Consider the following 25,014-nt stretch of genomic DNA (forward strand, 5'->3'; position numbering starts at 1 on the left):
ACCAACAGACTAAAGAACAGCTTCTTCCCGTGGGCTGTCAGAACTCTTAATGCAAACTAAGAGTGTGTAAAGACTTCCCAAACACATCCACCCTGACACTGCTGTTGATCATCTATGTGCAATATCTCAGTCTTTCCATGTTCTGTGCAATATTTTTGGCTCATGTGCAATATTCTGGTCCCAGTCTGTTTCAGTGTTTCTTATACATACACCGTGTATATAGTCTGACTCACATATATGTATACATATACATTGCTTTTTATTTTATTTATCCCCCCCTTGTTGTATATTGGTCTCTTCTTTCTTTTGCACCTTTGTGGTCCAGCTACCCAATTTCGCTGTGCAAGAAACTGCACAATGACAATAAAAAGTTCTAAGTCCCCAAGTCCAAGTCCCCAAGTCCAAGTCCCCAAGTCCAAGTCCCCAAGTCCAAGTCCCCAAGTCCAAGTCCCCAAGTCCAAGTCTGGTGCCCTAGAAGCAACTTTTTAACAGCACCACTTACAGTTGATGGTGGAATATCTACAAGGAAGGACATTTCACAAACTGGCTTGCTGCAAAGGTGGCATCCTGTTACAGCACCACACTCAACTGATCGAGCTCTTCAGAATGATCCATCCTTTCACAAATGTCTAAAAGCAGACTGCATGTCTGTGTTCTTGATGCAATACATCTGTGGCAGCGGTACTCAAAGCACCTGAAGTCAAAGATGTGTGGCCCAGTACTTTTGCCCACACAGTGACATTCCCAAGTTTCCTCCAAAGCAACCATTTCCAGACAAATGGCTTTTACATGACTGCCCGTTTTTCTTCAAATAAAAGTGAGTGAAGCTAGAGCCAAGTAACAACTAGTGGAAATTCATTTCCATTTATGTAAAAACTGCATTTTAATTAATGAACCGTGGGACAATTTCATTTCAAAGTTTTCAAGACCTCCTTACTTCAGGCACAGACATCAGGACCGTCTCCATCACACCACTTCTTTCGTTGCAAGAGAAAATATTAAGATGCTGCACTGCTTCTTGAATAATTTCTCTATTTTCCAACTATCTTGCAACAACCCTCATGCTGGTCATTTTACAGATTCAGAGAGAATATACTTACATGTGATCACTGTCAGATTTAAAAAAAAAACAAAAAAAAAAAAACAAAACAGTTTGCATAACAAGTCTACAATTTAAAAGAGAACCTAAGAATTTGTGTTTTGTCCCCTCTACTAACACTTTGTTGAACGACTTTTTCTTCTGTAAACATTTTAACGTCTTTTCCCCTCAATCTTTAGAGCGGGGCCCTTTTATGCCAAGAATCTGATCATCCGCCACTTAACAGACATGATGTCAGTGGAAAAATAGCTGCAGAAATTAAAATAAAGACACATCTGAGGATTGCTGGTCATTTATAGCCTGTACAGGCCAGTGATGAATTGTAGAAACCACATAAATGTCACTAGAAATGCAGCTGCAAAAACGAAGGGGAAGAGTCATAACGCGACACCAGCAACAGAGCTGTGAGTTAGTGGTGTGTCATAAAAGCTCACCAAAAAAAAAAAAAAAAAAAAAAAAAAACCCCACTGAAAACATCACTGCGAGCCAAGTGCCGTCCCGTCTGCCTTCCCCTGGACCTATGAAACAGAGCGGAGGCAGCGTGTGCCTGTGTACTTTGGAAAAACCTGACTGATCGGGAGTGAGCAACAGTCTCTGTGTGTGACTGTGTCTCATCCGAACGTCTCCAGGAGAAAAGCAGAAGTTGAGGGAAATATTTCGAGAGTGCACGGAGAAAGATATGGCATGGAATATAAACAGAGCCGAGACGAGTGCAGGAGTGGAATTTATTGAGCACGACTTATCTAATCACACAGCTGATAGGTGTCGACGGACTGACCTGTAATCTGGTATTTTCTCTGCCAGGCCAAAGTCTCCCACCACGGCCGAGCACACGCTACCTTCCCAGCGCACCAGGCAGTTCTGAACAGAGGGGCAAAGGTCACATGAATCACTTTATTGCTGCAGCAAACTGTGCATCCACAATATGTGAGAGCGGTGCTTTCTGCATGCCTGCAAAGATGTTTTTGGTTAGTTTTTTGCAAGAAGAAGAAAACGTTAAGAAAATTCAGACATTCAGAGCATCAGATCGCAGCGTCCCCCCCAAATTATTTCCTTTACACTCCTAGAAATACTCTGGACGCACGACACGTGATGCCCACTCACTAGTGTTGAATGCAGCGGATTATCAGCTGTTGCATAATGACGTTACTGGCAGTAGTTTACAAAAGTCTACGACCTGCCGGGAGCACAGATGATAAGCCTGCAATCACCAAATCTGGTACATTTTTACACAATGTTTATTAATGTGCATTTTAAATACAATAAAACACACAGGCTCCTGTAGCATACTCAAAAACAACCTATAAAAATAAAATTTGAGAAAAAAAAAAACCAGACGAGAGTAGGGGCTCTAAGTGTGTAAAGGTCACCTGCCAAGACTCCCACAGATGTTTTGGCTGCTGTTTGGCACAGATCCAGGTGCAACACTGGACCTCTGTGATAGCATCAGATGTAATTTTACGATTTGTAACGCACCTGCAGCGCCTTTAAATCTGTACTCAGATCTTTTTCACCTTCCTTCTGTTTACCAATCACGAAGTATTTACACTCCTGCGCCTCCCTGTGCGTGTGTGCGCGCTCACCTGTAGCCATCGTGCTATTGTGGCGCATTCATACGCCTATGTGCGTCACAACCTTCTGAGCGAGTGGGTTCAGTGAGTGTTGATTCTCAGTGATGTGTGCGAGCAGTACATGAGCACCGTGTGTGTAATCACCTTGGAGGTCAGGTCTCTGTGGAAGATGCCCTTGCTGTGCAGGTACTTCAGTCCCCGGGCGATATCCAGAGCAAGGCTGAGTCGCACACTCCACGACAGGTACACGTCGCTGTCCAACAGCTGCTCGAGGTTGCCACCATTGATGTACTGAATTATCAGGAGACCAAACAAAAACACAATTAGTTATATTAATTATACTGATTATGCATGCATCTCATTCTGCTTAAAAATGTTGAGATAAAAGCTGCTTCCAGTGTTGTTAAAGGAAAATGCTTCCAGAGGTGTTTTCCTATTTAAAAAAAGAAGGAAAAACGAAGCTCTTCCTCCACACAGACACCAAATGCTTGCTAATGCTTATCATCTGGGTTTCTTCTTACTGTAGGTTTTAATCTTTAACCTGACATTGCTTTCAGTCAAATGATTTTATTTTCAAAAACAACTTTATTTAACAAGGACAACAGCAGTCTGGATACTGCAAACATCGCTGCATTCTTAGAGCACACTGTCATGTGTCCACAACCATCCACGTTACAAGAAGGCAGCATCCGCTTTCCTTTTCTTCATGTTTGTTTAAACATCATCTCAGTTTACTTCAAGATACAGTGCCATGGCATCTACAGCGATTTCATAGCCTAGCATCCTTCTTCTCTAGAGGCTGACACAGATGGTCCTAAAATACTTGAATTTTACTGCATGTCCAAAGTATGTGAGGGTGCAGGTGTTCATGTGGCCAAACAGTCTCCAGCATTGCTGTTGTGCTATATTAATACAATGTAACTGAACTAAAATGTTGTCATACGCACTCAAACATCAAGTCTTCTGCAACAACAACTACGGATCCTTTTTTAGTGCATTTTGTTATAGTTAAGAGCAGATCAGAATTAAATCTCAAGTTTTCAAGCACTTAATCTTCCTGCGTTGAACTGTGCCAGACAAACCTCACTGAAGATTAAAGTAGTTTATTTAGGCCACGACTTTTCATATTCATCAAGTCATCTGCTGGGTGAAGACTGGAAATCTGTTTGTATGCATTGTTATTTCAATGGTTGAAAATGTCACTTTCATTTATGAGAAGTTGAGCTGACAGCCAAATTTTGGGGGAAAAAAACAAAAAAAACAAAAAAAAAAACACTCAAAAAAACCCCCCAGGATATTCTGTAAATTGATATGCAACAGAAGCTCTCATTTGTACGGGAAGCCACTGAGGTTGCATGATAAACAATTTAACCACAAGGTGACAAGAATTTCCCCATTTCTAAAAATGTGAATGATGATAAAACCTCTTGGTCAATCAGTCATTTAAATAAAAGAAAAAATTAAGAAAAACAAAAAGTTATAAAACCTCTGACCAACACGACCCACTAAAGACACTACCTGACGTTAGAGCAGGTACGCCTCTTCTCTCCTGACCTTTATGCTTTTTACTGACCAGCTGCTCAGTTACTATGGCAACATCTAAGAAACAGGTGACCTGTTATGAACCGTGTGACCTCAGTCTGGCCAGGATTAAGTGTACCGCAGTTACAGACGCTTGTACCGCCTGTTCTGGGTTTATGTGGAGAAATGAAAATGAAATCACCAATTTCAGAAGAAAAATCCTGAGAATCACATTCATCCAACCTGCCTAAACACTTAAACTGGAGGGCAGGGCTCAGTTAATTGAATAATAATATTTATGAGTCTTTTAAGATCAATTTTCAAATTAACTGACTAAATTAATGAGGTTGACACTACGCCTGCGTCAGACAACCTCTCAAAAATAACTGACTGCAACATGTAAAGTTTACACAACAGTAAACAAAGATATTAGACGGGTATATTTAGCAAATTAAAAAGCCAGCCGATGCCTTACAGCAGGCCTGATTCTCTTTCTCCTCCCCCCGGGACCAATAACTCGACCCATACTAGTTTGAAGTACAGGATCTGAAGAAACCATCTCTTTACGGCCAGATTTAAAACCCAGACGGTGAGATCAGAGTGCAATTTAAATTTGATTTCAAAATCAAAAGAGCCAAAACTTTTCATAAATGCCTCAAAGCATACATAAATAATGTAAAAGATATAAAATGCACAATAAATGTCACGTTCAGTGTAAAGTGAGCTCAAAAACCAATGTATAACATTAATTTAGGCTGGCTTTCTCATACAGACTGAATTAAAAACCACAGACTGAGGCTGCAGATATTTTCCCTCCATTTGATGAGTTTCCCTTGTAGCAAGAAAAAAAAGTCAATCTTGTTTGCTACAATGTTTATAGTGAGGACAAAGGCAGATAAATATCAGTTTCTGGTCACATCATTGCTTTCATGCAGATGCACACAGCCGCCTGTTACCACTACAAAGGGCAAAATGAGGAGATCAAAACCAGATCGCCATCTGTGCTGTAGCACATTAATGAGACTTACCTCTGTGAGAGCATGGAGCTGCCCCTCATGGACACACACTCCTATAAACCTGTGGGTAAAGTACAGGAACATATATTAATGTCAAGTCTAAACTTTTTAAACATTTCAAGGATTTTTTTTTAGTATGGTGGACACACCCGGGACAGGTTCTATCACAGGGTATATTACACAACCATTTAAACAGTGTCAACAGTTTAAAAAATGGTTTTATCAAAGCACGGCTGCTTTGAGAGGCATGTCCCGACAGAGGAAGCTGCCGGGCAAGTGTCGCATCTGCTAATCTGAATCACTGAGCTGGAACTCGACAGTTTGTGGCTTCTGGAGCATTTTATTGCAATCGTTCAATAACATGGTCTGCTGTGCAGCTAATTGCACCAAGTTGTTTTGCCGTTTGTTTTAAATGTTTTTAAATCAGGTGTGGCGCACCAATGTGGTCTATGGACCTTTTATAGCCCACCCGCTTTTACATCCATGTACACTTCAGGCTACGGCAAAAAGTGCCAAAGACTCTTATTAAAAGGTCATTAAAAAGTTATTTTCAAGTCAAGTGACCTTATTGTCATTTCAAGCATGTGCAGTGGTACAGTACACGGTGAACCGAGACAACGTTCCTCCATGTGGTGCTACACATGACAAACAAACGCAGGACTACACAAAGTGCAATTGTGCAAAAAAAAAAAAAAACCCAAAACAAACAAAACCAAAACAGTTCAACACCGGACAGAACTGAACGATACAGACACAGCAGTGCAATCACTGACAATGAACCCACTGAAAATCTAGTCTGCGGGCTCTTCTTGTGGACCACACAAACCACATCTATCACCAGTGTTTGAAGGCCGATTATTCTAAACAGTGTACGATGAGACATGCCATCACAATGAAAATCAAACACTGGAAAGAAATGTTTTTAAATGAAAAGGTAAAAACTGAGTTTATGTTAACAGTGAGATGGAAAGCCAACATTTCAGTTACCTGAGTATGTTAGGGTGCGATAGTCGATTCATGAGCTGGACCTCCCTGAGCATGTTGGCCCTGTTACTGGCCAGGATGTTCATCTTCAGAGCCATCACCTGACCAGACACACGGTGTTGCACCTGGATGATGAAAGGGAAAGGAGCACAAACGCTTTATTTAGATCAACTGAAGCAACGAGAGCTGAAAAGCCGAAAAGACAATTTGTCATCACAAGCAAAAACACTTAAAAGCTGCCTCACACCCCGGAAGAATCCATGACTGCTCCACATTTGGATGAAAGAAATATTTAAGACACCTCACAGTTAACAGATGTATGGCTGAGGAGAGTAGGCGTGCGGCGCAGCGCTGGTGATGACGGATCTATCACACATGCATCAGTCACACCATCAACACCCTCTGAAGCAATAAAAATCTAAGTGCTGACTGAATGATATCTGGAAACCGGCCACGAAGCATTTAGAGGGTCGGTCGAGTTTCTTCCACACTCCTCTTGGCTGCTCGTCTGACCAAACCTGCTGCCATGACAATGAGGCCGTCTGGTATGGTAACTATGGCGATGCGACATGCTTCCTGGCGGGTGCATGTTTGTGCATATTTGCTTGGCAAGTAGTTTGACTTCCACAGAAATGTGTACGAGCAGCAGATGAAAGCAAAACACTCTGGGAATGTTTGCTGTGCGTGTGCGTGGTGAGAAAGGCCAGCACTTTAAGTGTTTTACATGTACGAGTAAGTGTGAAAGGAAAATGTTGGCATTGTGAATCAATTAGAGAGGACTGCTGCTAAATTCTGACTTCGTTTTCTATCATTTTATGCATTCTGACCCCTCACGCTTCATCTGCTGCCTTTAGAGATTTTTTGTAATTTAACAAGTCTATAAAAGTTAATTGTTTTACCATTAAAGCAATCACAAATACTTTAGCGTGCAAATAAATATAGCTCGATGTTGTTAGAGTATTTAACTGGTCCAAAGCATTATTGTTACAGCCAATTAAGCTGGAATTAAAATAACTCATTTGTCCTCTAGTAGTGCTACGTGTATTCAACTGGTTTACTTTGGGTCCTGTCCAAAATGTCTAAAAGTATGTCTAGCAGCTCTGTGAGAGCGTACTCTTGCATAAAGGAGCCAACACCAAAAAAAACACAACATGCTGCACTGCTCCAGTAAATGCTGAGCCTTGCTATGACGCGCAACAGTGTTGTTGTAACATCTCACCACAAACAATTGTAACAGGGTATCGGTACATTTACAAATTTACCAGTTACTGAAAAATAAGTACGTAAATGTGAGAAAAGGACATTGAAAAGTACACCACATGATTGAGCAGCTTGTAGAACCACCTTTATTATAGTGGAGGAATTTTGGGCCACTCTTCAATTCGCTAAGGTTTGCAGGCATTCATTCATGTGCCTCTGTCAGTGCGCCACAGGGTGCTGTGGCTGCAATGTAGCTGCCATCACCAGTGTGTGAATGTGTGGATGACTGGATGTGTAAAGCGCTTTGGGGTCCCTAGGGACTAGTAAAGCGCTATACAAATACAGGCCATTTACCATGTGCAGCTCTCAAAAAAAATTTCCACAGTATTTCAGTCAGGTTGAGGTCTGGACTTTGGTCCGTTACAACCCTTTAATTCTTTTTCAGTCATTCAGTTGTAGATTTCCTGCCATGTCTGCAGGTCATTGTGCTGGTGCATGACCCAGTTTCTGCCACGTGTCAGACAGCTGACCTCATACTTGACTCTAGAACATTTTGGTATTCAGAGGGATTCATGGTCGACTCAGTGACTGCAAGGTCCCCAGGTCCTGTGGCTGTACAAGCCCAAATCATCATCCCTCCACTACCATGCTGACATTTGGTTTACAGCAAACATGCCAAACATGGAGCTGTGCATTACGGCCAAACATCTCCACTTTGGTCTGTCTAAAGCACATTGCTCTAGAAGTCTTCAGCTTTGTTCAAATGCATCTTTGAAAACTGAAACAATGCTGCCATGGAGAAAAGAGGCTTCCTTCTAGAAATCCTTCCAAACAGGCCATACTTTATCTTTTTAAAAACTGCACCATCATGAATTTTAACATGTGACCTGAAGCTTGCAGAATTTGAGACGTCCGTCTGAACTTGGGGTGGATTTGCTAGAATATCCACTCGCTCCTGTCCTGTGAAACACTATATTAATAAAAAGTCTTAATACAGAATAGAAGACTTCATTTGATATCTTTTTACAACTTTTTTGACATAACTCTGGACAACACGGGTCAGAAAACCAGACAAATTTAAGTATAAGGGTACAAGCGTTTACATGGCGCATGCAGACATACATGCTTCATTCTTTTGCTCAGGTTTTTAGCCGCCAACTTTAAATCTGCTCTTTTCTATCGGTCAAATCACATCAGTGAGCCTTCAATAGCTGACAACACCAAGAAAGGTTAAAGTGATCACACATCATAGGGTTGCCAACCGTCCCTTAAAATACGGAATCGTCCTGTATTTCGAAACAAAAGTACACGTCCCGTATTGAGCTAATAAGGGACGCACTTTGTCCCGTAATACAGTGAGAATCAAAAGTAGTCTATAAATGTTAATGGAATTAACGCTTTGTTTGAAAACATAATTCCCAGCCCCTCTCCTGATTTGTGACCAATGAGCTGACAGCACACTTATGACAATTCGAGTATGACAATTCAGATTACCGCTCATCTCATTGGTCGAGGAAAGGTCGCTTACGGAGAAAATACCGGAAGACAACAGATGACCACAACAAGAAGCATGGCCAACAGGGAAACAAACGCCGACACTGCGGTGCAAGTCTCGGACGACAGTACACCTAAAGCTGGGCAGACACTGTGCGATTTTTTCAGTCACGTTATTCAGCTCCTGCTCAAACTGCACGATTGACTCGCAGGGGTTAGAAGTTGGTAGGTCACGATGCAGGTCTCACACCATACCGCCCGATGCTCTGATGCGACCTGAGTGCTCACACTGTGCGTCCATAAAATGAAGGTTATAACAGAAAATCTGTCGCGCTCGCTCTCTCTGTCTTACACTCACACAGACACACCACCACCACCAACTTTGCTAAATTGCTAATGAAAAACATTGATCAGGTAGCTGTGATTAAGCAGCAATGTAAATCCAACTATTTTCACGGTTGTTGTGGTCGTGATCATTTTGTGAGGCCACATCGAAAAGGCTTGGATGAGCTTTTCAAAGTTCTACAAGTTGTGCCTCCATCGCTTGTGTCCAGATCACAGGCTGCACAGCCGTGCTGCTCCGTCTTTTTCACGGCGTTTACGTGTTTGCGCGCGAGCAGTGTGAGCGGCTCACGAGCGATTGATGATCGGGAGCTGGTCGTGAGGTGTTAATCACTTCTCGTTACCCCACGTATACTACACGATGAAGGCCAAAATCGGTCCGATCACTCAAAAATCGGCTCAAAATGGGCCTAAAACCGCACAGTGTGAGCCCAGCGTTAGAGCAGCAATGTTTGTTCCCCTCAGAGAAAGGGAAGAATGGGAAAAGGAAAACACCTGGCTGGAAAAAGTTAATATGGGCATGTGCAGTGAATATCAGCGCTATGTGGCCAGAAGTGTGATAATATAACTTATTTTGTGTAATAAACAACTGCAAGGATAGATGATTACAACAAATAGATGACTAATACATAAAAGTAATACATAGATGAATAATGATGATGAGTTAAGATGCAATCATGGGAACAAGCGGGTTTTCAAACGGGAGCAGCTGATTAGCATTAGAAAAGCTGAAATAATACCTCAACTGAAGCCAATTGTACTAAATGCACTAAATGTGCACTGTTACAAGAATATTTTTCTTTCTATTGTTTTCTATTATTTTAAGTTAAGCAGGACAGAGTTCTTTTAAAGAAAGATTTACTTATATTCTCAAAAGTTAAGCATGACAGGCTTCTGTTTAAGAAAGAGACCTGTTTTATTGTGTTAATGTTGTCATTTTGAGCTAAAAATAAATGGCTAAATGATCATTTGTTTCACATGTGTTCATATCACAAAGAATAGAATATGCATCTACTTAAATCAAATTCAAGTCAAAGGGTTAAAAAAAAAATAATTTCACACACAAAAAAAGAGCTAGAAATTTCACCACACTGGGAATGGTGAAGACAACTGGGTCGCCCGGCCCTGGCCACGAGGTGTCCCTTATTTATTTTTCAGGGAGTTGGCAACCCTACACATGAACACCTTTCAGTGGTAGAAATTCAACAGCATTTTTACTTTCTGGAAAGCATTGGACAGCATCAACGCGTTAACGAGCTAACCGTGCTAACACCGGCCAGCCCCACGCACGGGGCCATCCGCGGTAACTCGTTAACAGAGATTTGCTGCGTTAATGCAGTTATGGCGTTAACATCATTTTAACGAGATTAACACTGACAGCACCATGATGTGGTTTTGGGAAGTATAATTTACATATACATGCCAAACAGACTGAATCAGTGTTAAATGTTTCTAAAGCGGTCTCTAAACCCCCTTTAAACCCGCTCAGTCTGTTTGTTAGGGTTAGCAGGATGCAATTCAGTGTCTCGTGGAGTCTTATTTACATGCACAGTCTAAAACAGTGACCTTAAAGCTTGGCTATACATCAAATATCCTTTTAGCTAACAATAAAAGCTAAACCGGTAACCTTTTATCTTCATTTGTGACATAATAAATGTGAAGCGAAGGAGTGAGAGAGCGTGAGAGAGGGTCAAAGTCTGCAGCCGTGAACTAAAGTCAGAGTGACACTGGCCTGGATCTTAGCTGAGCTCTGGATCTGACTGATGATAGAAAAACCACAAAGCCTATTAGAGTACAGACTAGAGTGCAGTGAGTAATCCCACACACACACACACACACACACACACACTCTGAGGCAGACTCTCATCGACTGGCTGCTGTGTCTCTTCTTAAAAAGGTCGCTCGAGGACTCCAGACTGCAAGCACTGCACGCATGCATGGGTGCACACATGTAAGACTCGCACACGGACACAACTGCACTTGTGAACAGTCGCTTACTTCCTGTTGCAGAATAAAAAGGAAGGCTCAGCAGCACAAGTGTAGAGGGTAGAAGTGCAGGACTAATCTCCACTTCTCTTTATACATCTGCTGCACTTAGAGGCTGATGCAGACTCATGTGGGCTGGAAGATGGAGACTTGAAGCTGATTAAAGGTTACTTTATACTTAAAAAGCCTCTTTGTGCACACATTAGCACCAATTTCTCTTGGAAAGCAGCCTGCATGGCTGTGGATTCACATCACACTTGTCTAGGTTTCTCTGCCTTCACACACTTAGACGATATCTTTTTTTTTTGACACTCTGCTGTGTAATCCTGTGATTAACGGGCAGCCACACACAGACACACACTGACTCGCACAGGCAGGTTACATTGCAAACATGCACCAACTGCTGAGACAGCAGTGGTTGGAACTGCAGCCCTGTTCGACCTGTCAAATTTTGTCCTGACAGTTTAAGCTCCCAAACAAACAACCTCTCACTCATCATCACAGAGTCAGCCTGACTCAGCATGGAGCTCAAGTGCAAACCTTTCTTACGTGTGCAGTTTGGTTTTTTTGGCCATCTGAAAAGCTGAACTCTGTAAGGCTAACAGTGTATGCGTGGTGTTTTTCATTCCAAGCACTTTGATGGTCATCTCCAAGGACTCGCCACTGGAATGTCCATGCCTACATAGAGAGATTATCCATGATATGAACCAATTACACACATACACACACAAAAAAAGACTTCTGCTCACATGCATGTGCCCAGCCACACCCTAACGCTCGCCTTCAAACACACAGAGCCTTGTAAAGTGCTGCTGTCAGCAGAGGAAAGGTCACTGGCATTTTTTGCCGTCTCGCTCAGTAGAGCCAACGTGCAGCAGCGTCTGTCATTAGCCAGCAGCCCGATGAGGCAGACTGATGCACAGCGAGGGAGGGAAGGACGTGCCAGAGATGCAGATGGACAACGCACTGGAAGGAAAGACTGGTTTGAAAAGAGCATATGTAAACCGTACTATGAGAAAAACTACACATTTGTTGCAGCCTCAGAGAGACCAGACCTGTAGTTTAACCTGACAGATGGTCGTTTCTGCAGTGCTGCGGTACTGCCAGGCTTCTTACGGTTAATGCAGCAAGCTGCAGCCAGGGTTTAATCCAAGCGCAAGGTACCCTCAGCCCGCGAACTGCTGTAAGGAGTCTCAATGCCAAAACACGGCAGTTGTTTTGGCATTTGCGATTAATATTTTTTAATATTAATGAATCCATTTCTAATGTTAGCTAGAGCTGCTAACTGACTTTGAGGCAAAGTGGATAAGAGGGAAAATTAACCAAAAAAAAATAAAAAATCATTTTGTTTATGTTGGCACGAAGAATATAATACACTGAAAAATGCAGTCACTGCTACCATTACTACCACCTATTTAACAAATCGGTTTCACCACAAACAAGTGAACCTTAAGGATTTTGGACTATAAACATAAATGAAACAAACAAATGTTTTTGGTAAAGTGTAAAATGCAGATTACATTTTATGATATGCAAACACAATTTTTCCTGAATATCAAAGAAGCTTCACTAACATTTAAGCTGATGTTCATTTCATGTAATGCTATGTTTTGTGGTGTGTTTTGTGTGATTTCACCTTGTAGCGGCGACTAGAAAATCTGTGCTGAACAGATCACACACTGCTGCAGAGGGTGGAGTGTGGCTGGCTGTAACCACCCACACACACACACACACACACTTTGCCTCCAGACATGGGGTCAACTCCAAAGGCCTTGAGGATTTCATGGTTACTTCAGCTTCCCACCAGCAGTAGCCCGTCTCTGGCTACTTTAATGAAAAGTAAATCAGCCTTCAAACCACATCAGAAAGTGGAAATACAAGGAGACTGGACTAAAATGCGTTTCTTGTAGTATACAGCAAAACAAATGTGGCAAATCTCCTCACAGTACTGGCTCGTAGATGCATATGAAAGAAAAACATCCCTTTCAAAAAAAGTAATAATCATCATCATCATCACTAAATGTGCTTCCTACACAGTATTTTAACAAAAGGAAAGCAACATTTATCTCACAATCAGCATTTCAAGACATTTTTAACAAAGGAAGCAACACATCAACCAAACTGACACGTGAGGTTTACGCTGAAGTGTGAAGAGACCAAGCAAAGTCCCGAGGGGGGGGAAGTAAACTTGTGTTTGATGGATAAAATTACTTCTGCAAAACAACTCAAGGCTTAAGCTGCTGCCTGAGGCACTGCTCTCAGTTATAGCGTGAAGAAGCTTACAGACTGCGTTTCAATAAGAACGCACGCGTGGAAACGACCGAGACGAGGCACCCAGCCAAGCGCTGGTCCATCAGTGAACGAGCAGGGAGGTCCCACTCTGCGCGGTCAGGTCAGGTTCAGAAACACAACCTGATCCAGGAGGCGTGCAGTCCACGAGCTGTCACAAAACCGATCACTGTCTGTTGCACAACAACAACACTGAGCCGGCCACGCCTCCTCACACACAGGCCAAAACAAAGAGGGGTCATTTAAGTTCACGCATGCAGCAACACACTGTCATCATCGCTGACCCCAGAGAGGCTGCTAAAGCAGACAGAGGAACATAAGGACCAGGTCTGGATCGACTGGATTAATACATGCATGAGACATGACTGATATTTTATTTTATTTATTTATTTTTTTTTAACTAAGGTCATCGAGTGTCTGATTATTTCTAGAAAAATTACTTCCTTCACTGATACATGGACATACAAGATGTTATACAGCTGTAGTGATAGCTTCTAGAGTCCATATTAAATACAATATAAGTAACACCTCATCAAATCCATGCGCATAAATGACAACAACTTTTTAAAAATTATTACCTAACAACCCCCGCCTCCCCAAGACTGGATCTACCTGGGAGCTGTGCTGGAGTCTAGTAAGAAAGACAGACCTGGGTCCTTGCCGTGTTAACCTTCTTAAATGCAAGGAAATCATCCGGAGGCCTAATTTTTAAGTGAATTTCAAAATAAAAGACCAAAAGAAACAAAGTCCAAGGTGGAAATTCATTCAGGTACACTTTGGAAAGTGTTATTTGTAATTACCTGACTATTACTTGTCCTTAATTTCAGATTTTTAGGGGAATTTATGTTTTTATCAAATATAGTGAGGACATATTTCCGCTGGATTTGGAAGTGGCAGATTTTGGAGGAAGATATATGTATGAAACACAAACAGCCAATAAATTACCATGTGTGGCTTTAATACTGCAAGTAGTGAGAGAGAGTACATCTTGTTTTCTTGAGGTGACTCCTTAATGGAACAGTGAACTGAGCCACCGTCACTGGCGACACAAATACTGAACCACTTGTTTACCTTCTTACAGGGGAGTTGCTCTCCTTGAGGTTTAGCTAAGACTACAGCCCCACCAACAAGTGGACGGGAGGAAACGCTCATTGTGCACCAATGTAAACACACAAAGTGTCTCCTGATATAAATCTATTGGTAACCACGAGAGGGGGTGAAAAAGGGAAAAGAAAAGAAAAAAAAAAGAAAAAAAAAAGGGAAGGACCTGAAAACATAAGTGTTGGGCAACTCTTGCCCAACTACCTATTTTAATCCACAGTCAAGTTGAAAAATTGCATTCAATAAACACAGCGGTTTAAATGAAGACGTGAAACACCACACGCTCAGCACTTTCGAGTTTGTGTGGCCGTGCAGAATATAAACAAAGATAAATATTTGTGCAGCGAGCTGCAGCAAAGCAGGCCCCGACTGGAATGACAGAGGAAGGGAATAATGAGGGAAAGTGCCACACTAAAAGCAATCATTTTCAAGTCTGCACTGGCTCTCCCATACCAACACCACCATCCAACAGTAACACAAGCACATACACCCAGCCCGCCTCCTAATCCCAAACACTGAAAATGATCACAGGCACACAGGAGACAGCTGATGATGGATCGTGGTTTGTGTGTATGCAACACAGGAGATCTGTTTTTTTCTCCTCCTTTGTTGTCGTTTTAGATTTCCAGAGCTGAAATCGTTCCAGCCACCGGGATTTACTAAGAACCGATTACATCCTGACACGTCCTGCTGGGAGATACCCAGATTTGCTGGTTACAAAAATGTTTTATTTCCCTCTCCCCCATGCCATTTCAGGAAGTGTAAGACCAATACGATGGAAGAAAAGATTGTTTTCTGCAAGAAATTTTTTTTTTCCTAATATAAATCGACCTGGGTAATAAATCCATAAAGCAACTGCCAAATCTATAAAATGTTAGAAAGAAGAGGAAAACATTCCTGCCACCATCACAGAAATCCCAACATTGAGTAACAGGTACATCGGGGGTATTTCTTCAGTAATTAGAGGATCCACTGAAAGTTAAGCTCAGCTAATCCAATAAAAACCGAATGAGTGAGAGGCAGAGTAGAAATGTTATGAAAATGCAAACATAAACGAGTACAGTACTGTGCAAAACTCTTTGGAAAACCGTCACTTCTTTACATTTTACATGGACAGTGAGACATATTTGCAAGCACACACACAGAAAGACGCTATATACAGTGGGGCAAAAAAGTATTTAGTCAGCCACCGATTGTGCAAGTTCCCCCACTTAAAATGATGACAGAGGTCAGTAATTTGCACCAGAGGTACACTTCAACTGTGAGAGACAGAATGTGAAAAAAAAAAATCCATGAATCCACATGGTAGGATTTGTAAAGAATTTATTCGTAAATTAGGGTGGAAAATAAGTATTTGGTCACCTCAAACAAGGAAAATCTCTGGCTCTCACAGACCTGTAACGTCTTCTGTAAGAAGCTTTTCTGTCCCCCACTCGTTACCTGTATGAATGGCACCTGTTTGAACTCATCATCTGTATAAAAGACACCTGTCCACAGCGTCAAACAGTCAGACTCCAAACTCCGCCATGGCCAAGACCAAAGAGCTTTCGAAGGACACCAGGAAAAGTATTGTAGACCTGCACCAGACTGGGAAGAGTGAATCTACAATAGGCAAGCAGCTTGGTGTGAAAAAAATCAACTGTGGGAGCAATCATCAGAAAATGGAAGACATACAAGACCACTGATAATCTCCCTCCATCTGGGGCTCCACGCAAGATTTCATCCCGTGGGGTCAAAATGATCATGAGAACGGTGAGCAAAGATCCCAGAACCACACGGGGGGACCTGGTGAATGACCTGCAGAGAGCTGGGACCAAAGTAACAAAGGTCACCATCAGTAACACACTACAACGGCAGGGAATCAAATCCCGCAGTGCCAGACGTGTTCCGCTGCTGAAGCCAGTGCATGTCCAGGCCCGTCTGAAGTTTGCCAGAGAGCACATGGATGATACAGCAGAGGATTGGGAGAATGTCATGTGGTCAGATGAAACCAAAGTAGAACTTTTTGGTATAAACTCAACTCGTCGTGTTTGGAGGACGAAGAATACTGAGTTGCATCCCAAGAACACCATACCTACTGTGAAGCATGGGGGTGGAAACATCATGCTATGGGGCTGTTTTTCTGCCAAGGGGACAGGACGACTGAGCCGTGTTAAGGACAGAATGAATGGGGCCATGTATCGTGAGATTTTGAGCCAAAACCTCCTTCCATCAGTGAGAACTTTGAAGATGAAACGAGGCTGGGTCTTCCAACATGACAATGATCCAAAACACACCGCCCGGGCAACAAAGGCGTGGCTCCGTAAGAAGCATTTGAAAGTCCTGGAGTGGCCTAGCCAGTCTCCAGACCTCAACCCCATAGAAAATCTGTGGCGGGAGTTGAAAGTCCGTGTTGCTCGGCGACAGCCCCAAAACATCACTGCTCTCGAGAAGATCTGCATGGAGGAATGGGCCAAAATACCAGCTACTGTGTGTGCAAACCTGGTAAAGACCTATAGTAAACGTTTGACCTCTGTTATTGCCAACAACGGTTATGTTACAAAGTATTGAGTTGTATTTTTGTTATTGACCAAATACTTATTTTCCACCCTGATTTACGAATAAATTCTTTACAAATCCTACCATGTGGATTCATGGATTTTTTTTTCACATTCTGTCTCTCACAGTTGAAGTGTACCTCTGGTGCAAATTACTGACCTCTGTCATCATTTTAGGTGGGGGAACTTGCACAATCGGTGGCTGACTAAATACTTTTTTGCCCCACTGTAAGACTTGCAACCATTTCTGATGAGGTTTCAGTGAACAGTACATGGGTCGACTGAAGGGCCAGATGCATCAGTCAGGTCCTGTGCTGGATTTTTCCCACTTTAAGGACTTTCAGATATCGTTAATCTACTGTAGATGTTTTTTCCCCCAGTCCTGACACATCTTTTGTCCTCTACTTGCCCAGTTTTCCTCAATTTTTTATCTCACACACACACACACACACACACACACACACACACACACACACACACACACACACACACACACACACCTAATGAAATTGGAACAAGTTCTGTGTTTTTGTGACAGGCTGCCAGTAACAAAGTGCCAAAAGACATAACTTCAGTCTCATTGTTTACCATGCTGTTTGTTATATGCAGACGATACAAGCTCATTTATCGAGTTAGGCATCTTTATGTACCTAAATGATTCACAGGTCAATGTTAAGTGGCTTAAATAAAATAATCCTGAAATTGAATAAAAATACAACCTACCTACAAAGCATACTCTATTAAGGAATATTTAAGGAAGAAACTTTATTAGCTAGCACGTTTATTTGCTAAATATAATGTACATATAACCCGCAAACTAAACAAAATTAATTTCAGGTCTACAAATAGTGGATAAATGACAGCTTGTTAACTATAGCGGGTGGGCTGAAAATAATCTAGCTCTATGTTAAACCTGATTTAAAATGTTCAAATATCAAAGCCCTTATTACAATTTTTCTTTTAAGAAAAAAAAATCCCTACATTTAAGAAAGCAGGAAACAGTCTAATTGCTAGAAGCCAAATATAGCTGATGATAGTGAATTTTTGCCTAGCAACAGGTCTTGATGGCAGATATAAACTTGATAAACACTCAAACAGCAGCAGCACAGCAGCGTTTGACAAACCATTTCCTTCATCTTACCAACTCGTCACATACAGCTGACCGACACACTTCAATCACAGGGACAACACTCCTAAATCCCACTTCTTATCCACTTACTCTCCATGAGCTTGTTATCTTACATCAGGTTTAGGCAGAGTCCAAAACAAATGCACACACAGCCTCCAGTCGGGCTAATCACAGCATGTATGATAATTACCAGGATGACTGGCTTTCTTACAGTGAGGAGTTTCATGGAAATTCAGTGTTTGTGAGAAAACTGGCAGTGATGCTGAAGCTCAATTACCAAAAGAATAAAGCAATCAGGAAATGGGGAATTATATCACGTACAGCATGTTTGTTAAATATAACACTAAGATAACAGGCTGCTTGTAGTAATGAGCAGAAAGACTGGAACGCACTGGTGAAACTACTACAACTGCTACACTGAAAGATAACATCTGGGCTCTGACCTTATTAAGCTCAGCTCAGTCAGGAGCACAGTAAGTGAAAAATAAGACTGCTAGTGGTCCATCTGCAGTAATTTTATAATTGCTGGTATGGCTCCGTTCTGGGAACTCGATACACATACTTGGAAAACTGGAGACAGGGCACACAGCAGGGCAGGCATCAGTAACAGGACACTGATTAAATCAGAAACAGCATGAAAAGGAGAAGCCAGAAGGGAGGTGGGTTGCAAAGAGGCTTGCAAATGCACAGCAGTTGTTAGCAGCTTAAATTTTGCTTTATATAATTTACAAATTAGGCAGTCATGTATTTATAGACAGGTCAAAAATAATGAGATTAAATCATTTTAGCTATACCTGGAGGAAGAACTATGGATGAGTACAGATAAAACTTTGACAGCAGCACATCTGCCTACTCTACTTAAAGGTTCGATTATTCACCAGCTACTTTATGTGATCGAATTTCTGTGTGGGAAAGAAAAGTTTTCAGCATCAACTACCAACTGATTAACAGAGCAGAGCGGCAGAGAATAAAACTGCATGTGGAGGTGTGCAATGGCATGAGACTGACATCACAGTTTAGCTATGCACAAAAAAAACAAACAAACACAAAAACCCCACACACATACCAGCACTGATAATAGATACTCTGATAAGCTTTGAGGTATACAAGTCCAATGAATTGAAGGATCTGGAACCAGCTTAATTCCCATATCTAGGTGGCAAATGTTACCTTTACCCAGCCAACTATCAGTTCATGTTTTACATTTATAACTGAAAGAACATGACGTGATAGAGCCCTCACACATTAAGAGCGAGGTGTGCTGCAGCTCAGGTGTGACTGCAGTCACGTGACGTCTTCAGCCCGGGATCCGGTTCCTCGTCACTTCCTGTGTGCAACAACTTCCAGAGCCACAGTGAGCTGAATTCGATGTGTGGAACCCACACGGAAACTTTCATATACAGTCAGTGATCTGTGAATTCGGTTGTGCCACGAATGTGACGTAATATCACCAGCCTCAGACTCCTCAAGCACTTGAGGTTTGTGATGGACTGGACACACACACACACACACACACACACACACACACACACACACACACACACACACACACACACACACACACACACACACACACACACACACACACACACACACACACACACACACACAATTTCATGTCCTGTCTGAACAGACAAAACATCAAATGATACACCAAAGTTGCCTTTGCAGAGTGGGATTTTCTGTGGACGCTGAGATTTCCATGTCTCATGTAAATGATGGAGAAAGTCCAAATGAGAACCAAATCTTCTACGTGTGCTTGTTCTTGGACGTCTAACGTTCTCTGCGTTCACAAACATGCCATCTATTATCAGGAGAGAAACAGCCGGAGCGTGACGCAGTAATATGAAGTAAAACAATAATCCAATTAGAAATTGATCCAATTTGTTTGCTCAACTCCCTGCAGCCCTGAGAAAGGGACAGAATAAATAACCACATCCTACAGTTAACTGAACCTTTGGCTTATGATGCAGTTTAATTGTGAATGGGCGCTTTATTGCTTTCGAGCCTCTGGGTTATCAGGCTGATGAATTAGGAGTATTGCACAAGTGCAAAAGCTGGCACTTACAGACAGACACGTCCAGAACTTTGCTTTGAACAATATTAAAAAGACAAATTACAGCACCTGGAGGATTTGTCTTAACACGTGCACTCCTTTTTTTCTTCTTCTTTTTTTTTTTTTCTTTTTTTAAATCGCCCTGCCCTCTATTCCCCCCCGACCCCTCCCAGATTGCACAATTTCACTCTGGAGATGTGAATGGCTGCCCGTTTGTGCTGCTGCGAGTCACCATTGATCTGAAGCACAACAGCAGCACACACATGGCAGGAGGCCAGGAGGCCTTTGTGAGTAAGTGCAGGAGCATCCATTTCAAAGCGTGGCCCATACACACTTTCAGTTTAGTAAAGTTTCATAAACAAAACATCAGGTAGGGGGATTTTTCTGCAGAACAGTTGGGCCTTCTTCCTCCGGGCTAAACCCGGACACAGGAGCGACTATTCGGTCAGCACACTTTATAAATATGACTGATAGCTGTGGTAACAATTTTGCATTTATATAGCACTATCAAAGAGCACACTCATCCAGACTCAATTGGCAACTTAACAAGCCTGCAGTGAGCACAGTGACATTTGCATGCTCATTGGCCATTCAAAGGGCAAAGCTGAGGGAGTGGCTTCAAGAAGCCGAGTGGCCTCAAGAACATTTTTCCTTGAGAACGAGAACAGCACAAAGAGTGAAGTCCGAACACAAAAAGCCTCGTTTAGTGAAGGTCGACCTGAGCCGGACTTCTTTTAAACTGAAGCACTCAAAAGCAAGAATTAGATATTTTTACTTAATCGTGTTTTGTATAATGAGTCAACTTCTTGTGAAAACAACATTCTTATTTCACAAATGAATGCACAAATGATCATCAGGACTTCCCCCTTCTGGAAATCAATGGCCCGAGCAGAGCGCACAGGAGACGGCGTAGATGCTGCACAGTCATCACTTTTCCTTAAACTTTGTACCAAGGAACGGACGTGATAAAGGGCACCTGATGCCTGAGTCATTTGTGATCGCTCGTGCACGCCAACTGGGTTACGCGTGTAGATAAGTCCAGGCCTCCAAAGCCTGTGTGAAAACGGCATTAGACTCCACAGCCCAGCCAATTAATTTTTTAACCTTTAAAATGTTAGAAGTAGAGACCAACTTTTTAGAAATATTTGAAATAATGTCCCGTTTTGACATGAAAACCTTTGCTGCTTTTCTTTGCCTTACATGAAACTGATCATTTTGTGTTTTTTACCCCTTTCATTTTCATGATTTGCCACAATAAGCATGTGCCACCATTTCTGACAAACGCCTGTTCAACAGTATGATCGATGATGGAAATAATTACTGTACTCAGCATCTTATGCACCCACTCCATGTGATTTCATATCACGAGTTTAGTTGTGCAACAATCTGCAGGAGGACCAAATTCATCCTCTACAGTCCCACTAATGCTTTTAAAGACAAGATCATCACACTGAAAACAACTGGAGCTGTTTACAGCCAGCTGTTAACCTGTGAGTTACCACAGATCCAAAGATCAGACACATTACCTCATCTGGGTGTTTGGCAAGTCAAAATGAAGGAGCTCAAAATAATCTCTTAACAAGAACTAGTCATTACTGTAGACAGATTTACCTTTAAGGAGTGTTTATTTTATAGGCACTGACGTCAGTATTGAACAGCAGAGCTCGCAATCCTTTGATAAACTATTTACCAAATTAAATCACATTGTCCCTTTCTAATATTTTAGATTTTTGAAGTCAAACACATCAACTGATAATTAAGAAATTCTTCAGCCAGGCAGTGATTTACTGTAGGGCAGGTTAACATACAAGTGTTTCTATTTCTATACATACACACAGAAAGCCTGACCAGCCACACACAGACACTTGTGACAGGAGTGATATGGAGGAAATCCACACCTGCAACTTAAATGCAACTATGAATACTCTAAAGCTTTAGTCCAGGCTGGTACATACAGCCTATGAAGCATTGCTGCTAGAAGTGTGGCGATCGTATACGAGCAGAGCACACGATAAGAGCTGCACCCAAATTATTTCCACCAGCAACCTCACTGACACCGACATTTGTACGACCACTTAAAAGGTTAAACAAAGTCCAACGCACTAACCCGGAGTTCATTTCCTTCTACCAACATAAAACCAAATTAAATAAAACTTGAACAGTTTATTAAAAAAAAATATACAGAAGCTATAACCCCAGAGGAATGCCTTCATCACCTATAGAGTGAATAGTGTCTAACGATTATTTTTTGCACAGTAAATTCAATTTAAAGACGCAGATTTATTGCAAAAGCCTGTCGAATCACATGCGAGTGTGATGTAGGGTGTGAAAAAACACACCATTATAAAATACTACAGCTGGATCGTTTAACTTGACAACTGCGCTGCCTGAGAATTTTGGGGGTTTAGGTTTTAGCAGTACTTCGGTTAATTCCAAGTCTGTATGAAAGAAGAAACAGACTAAACGGCAAACACCTTTCATCAGAACGCTTAAGAGAGCAGGTAGTCAACTTAATGATTAGAAATGAGGCCGTTTTGCCTTCATTAAACAACGAAACCTACTTAAATTATTGTTCCAACTTTGATCCTATTAGATTCTTAAAAAAAAAAAAAAAAAAAAAAAAAAAACGAAGCTTGAACTGTTCATTTATACCAAATGCTGCTGCAGTCACCTGCACTGCTGCTCAGCGAATAAATACAGAGCTGCAACCATTAGCTCATTAATCTGCAGCAAAAAAACATCAGCTTTATCAACAGTGACAACAAGTGCTCCCATAAAGCCCCAGTATGCTCTAGATTAAACCCCCTAATCCTCATAATCTTTGAATCAAGCCTAATAAAGTCTTAGGTCGCGCCACACCCACCTGCCAATTCAACTACACACCTGTAACATTTCATAACTGAGCTGTGGACAGTTGTGACACCATTATGCTGACAAAATCTCCTCAGACAAAGACAAACACCTGCTAAAACACCTTGCCGGGAGCTCCTGGTGCAGCTAGACAACCGTGATGAAACAGACTCGAGAGATTAAAGCTATACCTGCTACGCTGCATTAAGGTTCTTCGCAGCCAGCTCCTCCTGGAGTGATCTCTTTCACGCCATCACACCCTGGCAACTCAGAGCCATCATTAATGAGGCATACCTCAGAATTAGGCTCGACGCAACTGAAAAGGCAGCGTGACAAAAGGGGATGAAGGCCACTGGTGCAAGCAGAGTCAGGAGTAGGGTCACCTTACAGGTGTACATGATCTACCTGCACTGACCATATCCCCTTACACACGGGGTTGGGAGGCAAAAACAAAACACTGCGTCCATCTTTCACCAACTAATGGGTCACTGCAAACAGGTGTGGACACCATGATGCCATCCATCAAAAAAAAAAAAAGAAAAAAAAATGCATCATCAGCTTCCTCAGCAGTTATTCAGCACCATCAAGAAACTTGACAGGAAGTCAACAACTCATTCTGGGGCGTCAGGAAGTACATCTATTTGCAGTCTTAAAATACTGAAAGTTTAGAGGCTCCACTCAGAGCAGGATGTGCACGTTAAACTTCGAGCTTGTCACAAACGAGACTCAAAATCAGCTCGTGGAAGTTAAGTGAAAACTTGTCCCGTCCCCCCGTTTAGACCCCGTTTTCTCACCTTGAACACCTCAGAGAAGAACCCTGCGCCGATCTTCTCGCGGCTGAAGTCATCCAGGCGGGCCAGGGTAGACACGGCGCTGCGCAGGGCCCGGTATGAGGACGGTCTAATCCGGTTGGTTCCAAGGACGTGGTGCATGGGCGGCTCAGCCTCTCCCTCCTGCTCATGCACGATCCTTTCCGTCTCCATCTCCGTCTCGGACGGCCCGGGAGGAGGAGGCGGACTTGGGACGTGTGCGTAGTTTAAAATCCAGCCCGACTACTGTTTACATTTCCCATGTCCGCTAGAAGGCCACAGCGCACGGCTCTCAGGAGAGCAGGAACGATAAACCAAATGTTGCAGCTGCGGTCTGAAACCAGTCAAGCCCAGTCCCTCAGATTCTTGCACACGTCCGGAACGAGCTCGTCTCAGTGCGTCCTCAAGCAGCTACACAGCTGCAGGGGTGCATCCTGCAGAGTCGGTGCGCAGTTTGGGGGTGAAGTCCCTCATGCCGTGCTCTCTCTCTAAACTGCGCAGGCTGCTGCTGCTGCTGAGCGGCGTCTCTCTCAATTTCCTCCAAGTCTGCTCCTCCTGCAGCAAAGGAAAAAAAGAAAAAGAAAGGAGGACGGGGCTCCACTTTCTACTTCCACCAATTGAATCCCAGGCTTCCAGTGCGCGCAGACCTGCCTCACTCGAGCTCCAGCCTATTGAAACTAAAGAGGGAGAGCGGAGCGTGCACAGGGGCGTTAATTCAATAAATCATAAAGTGTGCGCGTCTGATGCGATCAGTCTGTAAATAAAACTCCTGCTGCTTGTGCTGAGGGGGACAATACTTTAATTACAGCTGTGACGAATCATCGTATATGTCACAAAAATAAAACAAGACGATTTTGGAAAAGCGTGGCTGGGTTTAACTGCGACTCTTACATTACCCATTGAAATATGATGTGCACTCGTGAAGTCTGTAGAATGGATTTCCACGATGGAGTCTAAATATCTTTTCTTTTTCTCATTCCTGGGGTAGTCTGCCATGTCCTGCTCTCTGATAACATCGCAGAACGCAGAC

At 42.4% G+C, this 25,014-nt stretch overlaps 1 protein-coding gene across 1 annotated transcript in view; it reads right to left on the minus strand.

Annotated features, from left to right (window-relative positions):
- tesk1b (testis associated actin remodelling kinase 1b) overlaps window positions 1-25,014 on the minus strand; it is a 33,979-nt gene that overhangs the window by 8,325 nt on the left and 640 nt on the right. Inside the window, exons 2-6 of the mRNA XM_004574172.5 lie at window positions 23,970-24,539; window positions 6,195-6,316; window positions 5,220-5,268; window positions 2,815-2,961; window positions 1,878-1,960 (exon numbers count right to left, since the gene is read on the minus strand). Coding sequence (XP_004574229.1) covers window positions 1,878-1,960; window positions 2,815-2,961; window positions 5,220-5,268; window positions 6,195-6,316; window positions 23,970-24,158 — 590 coding nt within the window. The 5' untranslated portion in view covers window positions 24,159-24,539. The remainder of the gene's footprint in view (window positions 1-1,877; window positions 1,961-2,814; window positions 2,962-5,219; window positions 5,269-6,194; window positions 6,317-23,969; window positions 24,540-25,014) is intronic.

Source organism: Maylandia zebra, linkage group LG3, assembly GCF_041146795.1.
Source record: "Maylandia zebra isolate NMK-2024a linkage group LG3, Mzebra_GT3a, whole genome shotgun sequence".
Taxonomy (NCBI): Eukaryota; Metazoa; Chordata; class Actinopteri; order Cichliformes; family Cichlidae; genus Maylandia; species Maylandia zebra.